The 6863-nt window shown below is 36.1% G+C and overlaps 1 protein-coding gene across 2 annotated transcripts; it reads right to left on the reverse strand.

The window, feature by feature from the left end:
- Positions 1-93: 93 nt before the first annotated feature.
- HKT1 (high-affinity K+ transporter 1) lies at positions 94-5871 on the reverse strand. Of its 2 annotated transcripts, none has more exons than XM_086601667.1 (3): positions 4668-5870; positions 3673-3897; positions 94-470 (listed from the first exon to the last, which is right to left on the reverse strand). In XM_086601667.1, the coding sequence occupies exons 1-3, from the start codon at positions 5771-5773 to the stop codon at positions 272-274; spliced, it is 1530 nt and encodes a 509-aa protein (XP_086457793.1). In that variant the 5' UTR covers positions 5774-5870; the 3' UTR covers positions 94-271. The 2 variants fall into 2 exon arrangements, with proteins under 2 accessions (XP_086457793.1, XP_086457794.1); XM_086601668.1 differs by lacking the exon at positions 94-470 and adding an exon at positions 2590-2796 and having other exon boundaries at positions 4668-5871.
- Between the last annotated feature and the right edge of the window lie 992 nt (positions 5872-6863).

Raw genomic sequence — 6863 nt, forward strand, 5'->3', positions numbered from 1 at the left:
TTGGACCTATGGCCTGATCGGTGCCAACTTTGTTAGGATGTCATCTTAGGTAATGTAGCTGCCATGTTCTCCCTCTTATTTTATTGTCTCATATTACCTGAATATCTGTGTACTGCTCCTTTTTATTGCATTAATATGACTGGTTATCATCATCCAAAATAAGATCAGAAAAGAAAAATCTACCGAAGTGGTGGTGGAATAAATCTAGCCTTGTACTGCGAGTCCACAACATTGAGACTGTTACAGAACATGTACATGCCTACTTGGACATTTACAAGAGTTTCCAAGCTTTTCCTCCTCCCATGTGGAATTTTTTAAGTCTTCCGAAAAACATAACCAAAATTAGGATTAGCTTCCCTTCGTTGCTCCATCTACCAGAGAATCCATACCAGGTATCCTTGCAGTGACCATCAGGGTTTATTTGCCGTTTGCAGCTGTAACCGGTTGTAAACCCTACGTTTCCATATGCACTGCGATTGATTTGCAATCCAAGTTCAAAATTGTATACAAGAAAATGCTGAAATGTTGTCTGGTTAAAGGTTTCAAATGCAGATAACACGGAAATTAGAGGCTTTAGATTCTTTTCAGTTAATTCATGTATATGGGAAAAATGTGTTGACAAAAACAACTTGGGATAAGTTAATGGCGATGAAGGTTTACTTGGCTGGTTGTTACTTGGCTTTTTCTAATTTAGTTTTGAACTTCTTTAAAAATAAATTTCGTTACTCCATTCTTTTTTCATCAAAAAGAATAAATAAATAAAAACCAATTATGGACTTATGACCGCTCAGGCCAGTCTGATCGTATAACATTTGAGAATCTAATATAAACAGGGTCCTATTACTGCCAGACCCATTGGGCGGACTCCTAAAAAAAAAAAAATTATTACAAATATGCTATTGGTTTCAAAAAATCTAAAAAGAAAACAATTATTACAAGTATGTCATTGGTCTTTAAAAAATTTAATTCGAAACCCCAAACTTAAACGATCTGGCTAGGTTGTTTGGACTAATTTCCAAACGACTTGGCCACACCGTTTGGGACTTAGTCCAAACGACCCGGCCACACCGGGTCGTTGCCCAAAAACGTAATTTTTGAATTTTTTCAAAGTTCAAATCCCAAACGACATGGCCACATCGTTTTGAACTAAGTCCAAACAGTGTGACCATATCGTTGAAGACTTAGTCCAAACGGTGTGGCCATATCGTTGGGGATTTTTCTAAGTTCAAACGGTGTGGCTATTTTTTTATAAGTCCAAATCCCAAATGACATGACCACATCGTTTTGGACTCAGTCTAGATAGTGTGACTATGTCGTTTGAGATTTGAACTTTAAAAAAAAATTCAAAGTTCTGTTTTTTGGGCTCTTGATCGGTGTGGCCGGATCGTTTTGACTAAGTCCCAAACGGTGTGGCCAAGTTGTTTGAGACTTAGTTCAAACGACTTGGCTGGGTCGTTTAGGCTAAGTCCCAAACTGTGTGGCCTAGTCGTTTGGGACTTAGTCTAAACGACCTAGCCGGGTCGTTTAAGTTTGGGGTTTCGAATTTAATTTTTTGAGAATCAATAGCATACTTGTAATAATTTTTTTTTTTTTTGAATTTTTTGAAACCAATGACACACTTGTAATAATCGTTTTTTTTTGGAGTCGGCCCAACACAAATTGGGGTCCGGCAGTAACAAATACCTAAACCAATTGATTGACTTATTTATTTTTGCTGGAAAGCCAATTGATTTATTGAAGTGGTCAATTTTGCCCATAAATTTAACCTTTTTGCTGGAGTTTCATGATATTGGCTCGTAAAATTGTTCGCCCTCGTTTAAGGCGTTAAGTAATTGGCTGGTGGACAAGTGTTATGGTCATTGGCAACAGTACTTGTTGCAACACCATACGGTAAGTGGTTGACGTTGTTGTTGTCCTTGGGATGGGTGACACCCTTTTAGTTTTGACTTTGTACTCCAGGCTCAACTCGGATTGTCACGTAACATTACAACACTATCAATGCAACAAGAGTTAAGAGTTGGGAGTTGGGGATTGAGAACGAATTTGTGGACATGCACTAAATACATGTCCACGGGACAGTTGATTGGTCCACCCCGTAATGAACTTAAGCTATTGGCCCAACAACTTAGATTAGCACATCAGTTTTTCTTTTTGTATTTCTTTATTTTTATTAACAGCAAAATAAAAAGATTAATAACTTAATAATAATTGGTACAATTAAGAGAATGAAGATAATGGACTCAAATGGAGTTTAAACGGAAATATAAATTGAACCTGTCACGTCTTTTTTCTCCAGCGATAAAATTATTGTTTTCTGGTCTCCCTCTTCACTAAATTAAGATTGAAGAAAAACTTTTTTTCTTTCTTATAAAAAATTGAGAAACACCAAAATTCAAAATCTAATGTTCAAATTGAAAAAATTATGACGAGATTCAACACATGGGTATAAGTCTTTATGGTATTAATTCCATATTAAAAAAAAATTGAACTTGTGCATTTCACAACATGAGCTCCGACCGCTAGAGAATTTTCGGAGAGATGGAGAAGATGTACAGTGAAGTGTTTAATTATATCTTTATTTCTATTGTAGTTAAAAATATAAACTGAAATAAATAAAAGTGATGGAGTGGTATTAGTTGTTGGTACAATAGCTTGTGTATATGGCATAATATCTTTATTTCTAGGCTAAATCTATGGTGCGCAGGTCGTATGGTATGCTATCAAATCTGGGCCACTCATACCAAGAGGTGCGTGTGTATTGCATGACAAAAGTATTGATCCAAAGGCCCACATCACCTGCGCACTATACATCTTGCACACTGAAGACATGCTCTTATTTCTATTGTAGTTAAAAATATAAACTGAAATAAATAAAAATGATGGAGTGGTATTCGTCGTTGGTACAATAGGTTGTGTACATGACGTGGACCAATAGCTTTTAGCTGTCCCGTGGAGACACTTTTAGTGCGTGTCCACAAATTCGTTCTCGATTAGTATCTTTTTGGTGGAAGAATTTAATACTAAGCACTTCAATCAACAAGTTTAGGCAGAAAAGCAAGTTGGTTGTGGCAGGGCAATAGGGCATGCGGATATTGACAATCAAGTTGCGATAATGGGTTCTATAAAGCGTAACCTATTTAGTTGAAACATTTTTTTAGTCAATCCTAGGCATAATAAAATGGGATAATAATGTAGTGCTCGCGCAACTTTGGTGGCCTCTCTCTCTCACTCCACCACAACCTTGGAAGGTCACGACTTTGTACCTACAAAGCTAGCTTATGCTATTCTCGCTCTCCGTAGTATACATTGGTCCACTTCTTTCATTCCCAAACGCCAGGAAGGAGAAGAAGAAGCAAGTGACGTAAACCTCTCTATGAATTAGCATGAAACAGAGCCCCAATATCACATCCTATCCATGATGCTTTCGTGAGGCCATGAGGGGATTACTATATTACTACTACTAACGTTCAGTCCTCAGCATAGCCAATTTAAAAGCTATAACTCCTTCCTATGAAACTAATTTAAAGCGCATATTGCAACGGATTTTCATTTTATCTTTGCTATCGTTGTCTATTTATCATTATCTACTTACATCGTGCTAGTCTACCGGGATTAGATTAACATGCATACAGTATCATAGTTGTAGAAATGAATGAAAAGAAAAATGCATACCTAATAACTTCGACAACAATGTTCAATAGACTGAAGTTGAGAGGATCATCTTTCATCTTTTTTCTCTCAGTAATGCAAATGAGAATGATAAAGATGATCAAGTAAGATAACTGTGAGAATAAGAGATTCTCCATTAGTTGGCCCCCTTGTTTATTCCTTTTCTCGCAGCTTCTCTCAAACTGGTCATCTTTAATGGGCAAAAAGCAAGTATAAGGAGGGAGATACCTGTAAAAAAAAATGAAAGAAATTATTTGAATTCATTTGATGAAACTAGTAATGGTTAGTATACTTCGATCGAAGATAATTAAAATTTACTGTTACTAATCTAAGCCTTGAGATATAGCAACTTATTATATGTTTATAGTAAAAATAAATTAATCAACATTATTACCTGATGTGCACAATTAATTCTGAAAACTAATAGTAACTACATACAATCCAAATGATTTGGAGACTAGAATATTGAATTTAGTAACCACAGGAAGAAACAGTCGATCTCGATCATTGTGTTTTCTCCGTCTTTTTAACAATGTTAATTAGGACTTAGGAGTATCAATAATTTATTTTTAAAGTTCATTAGTGGTTAAAAGTAGATTTTGCCTGGCTAAGAACTGACAAATAATCAAATATATATAGTCGTCCATATCCACTTTTATGGACGGAACTAAGATTGTTACTTCCATAGTTCCATTGATGCCGCCATACGCTGGAAGTTCCATTATCACCTGACCTGTTATTGGCCCAAAGCTTAATTCTTCCAAACTTTAACATCTGTTAGAGCATCTCCAATGGGGGTGGAAATTGTACAAAGTGTAAAGTTTACACCCCACATATCAAAATAAAACCTCTTTCCAATAGGGACACCATATTCTATATATGTACGCATGCATGTCTTCATGCAGATATGCATATAATGATATAAACTAGGTAAGTATGTACGTTTTGGGTTTATTTATGTGTGTGTCTAAGAAAGATCGAGAAAAGAGAGAGCTAACATGAGCATGACAAACAACACCAATATTGCGGGGGAGATGATCGATAAGTCGACAATGGTTTCCCCTGCATGCCTTGTATTAACGGTTTGAAACAATGTCCCAACAACTTTCTCGAATGAATTCATCCCATCTAAGGACCCTGAACTCCATTCCATGGAGCAAAATAGTATAAATTGCACTAAAATGAAGCCACACCCAGTGAAAACCAATAGTAGAGAATGCAGGAAAGGTAGCAAGTGATCATATCCTATCTCTTTTGTATGCTTCAACATATATTGGAATTCATTCCTCCTTGTTACTTTCCCCAGTAGCCATATAACAAACCTCAAGCACGATGGATACAACGTGTTTCCGAGGAGGATTTGAGGAATAAGAAGTAGAAGCAGACCAGGATTATTCTTGAAGACTATCATGTTTTCATTAGTTGGAACATAACCACAATTCGCAAAAGTGGAGACAACCGTAAAGACCGAGAATGTACTAAGCTTAATGCCTTTGGCCTTAAGTACATTACCTGCACTTGAAACAAGGCTTAGATATACTAGAACCAAGATTGACCCCCCAACAAGAACCAGTAGAAGGTAAGCCAAGACTACATAGGCTAAGTACCTTAATGAATTATACTTCAAACTAGTATCACTGACCATGAAACTATTATCGGTATTCTCTAAGGGACTAGATACCTCATTTTCTAAATTGGTCACAGGTACCAAACCCAGCTCGATGTTCTTAGGATTCCAACTATAGTCATGGACGACACTCGTGCCTTCAGTTTTATTAGTACCGAACTTCCTGAACTTGGACTTCATAAATTGAAGTCCAAACATAGAAGTGAAGACCTCACCGCCAGCTAACATCAAAATGGTCATAAACACAAGTTGGGTATTGGAAAAAACCTCCATTTCTACAGTCGACATGCTGGAAACTGTCGTTGCAGATACGGATGTAAAAAAAATATCCATGTCTTTAGGCCTAAATGAGTTGGTTTTTGGCTTCAAAACCTTTAGAACAATAAAACCCACAAAGGAAACAGAAACAAAATAACATAGCTGAATCCTAAATGGATTTAGGTGTGCGACTAAGAACCGACAAATCGAGGTTATCATTTGCCTAAACACGCTATTTTGAAAGATGAATATCGTAACAAGGAAAGTTGTTCATAGTTACTTGGAGAAGAATACGTTTGCGTTTGTTTTGAACAAGTTCGAGTGGTAGTGGGGGTATATAAAGAAGTCCGAGGAATTAAATTTCTTTTTCGGTCATTGTTTTGGTGACACAGCAACTTATTTTCTCTGACCAAAATAAGCAACTCCCTATCTCAAAATTAATAATCCTCTCAAATAGACTTCTCCCCAACACCAAATTAAAATGGAGGGAGTAGAAGAGAAAGCTTACCTATCCTAGGTGAAATTAGTCGAGTCTCTCAAATCTTTGGATGGCTCAATTAAATGTTTGAGAAAAATTCGATCATTAATTATTGGTAAATTAGTAAATAAAAATACAAAATAGACCAAAGTAATAGCTTTTATTTATGCATTTGCTTCCATTTTAAAATTTTCATAAAAAACTATGAATTAGTGAACAAAATGGATAAAAAAAGTATTGAAATTTTCGTGAAAAGTGGCCTCATCAATTTGAAAACCAAGTTTTGGGTTTAATCTCCCTGGTTCATGAACAACCTACATAAAAACTCCCTCACTACGGACTAACCCATAAAAACTCCCTCTTTTTCTAAAACATCCGAACTAACTAAAATACCCCCACACATAATTGACCCTTCTCACTTCTCGCCGCCTCCTTTCTTCCAAGATAAAACCTACTAGCTCTACTAAGGTGTTCCGCTCTACTACTTTGTTCATATCTTGGAAGACCTACTAGAGCGGTCTTATCGCCCTTGGCGAAAGAAACTCTTTTTAGACACATTTTTTATGGTTTTTGTTGAAGGACATTGGAGAGACTTAGTTGAATGGGGAAGAAGAGGACAATGGAGTGGGAAAGCCTAATTTGATGTACAACTTAAAAGAAGGAAGAAGATACATAAAACATCATTTTGGGATACTAATTTTGTTTGAATTATGGATGTAAATCTTTGATATTTTATGTAATGTCAGCTTGTTTTGGAATTCTGAATGTAACTTTTGGATACTAATTTTGTTTGAATTTTTGATCTTTGAATTCTGGATGTAATGCAAAAAA

The sequence above is a fragment of the Coptis chinensis genome, chromosome 3 (genome assembly GCF_015680905.1).
Source record: "Coptis chinensis isolate HL-2020 chromosome 3, ASM1568090v1, whole genome shotgun sequence".
Classification (NCBI taxonomy): domain Eukaryota; kingdom Viridiplantae; phylum Streptophyta; class Magnoliopsida; order Ranunculales; family Ranunculaceae; genus Coptis; species Coptis chinensis.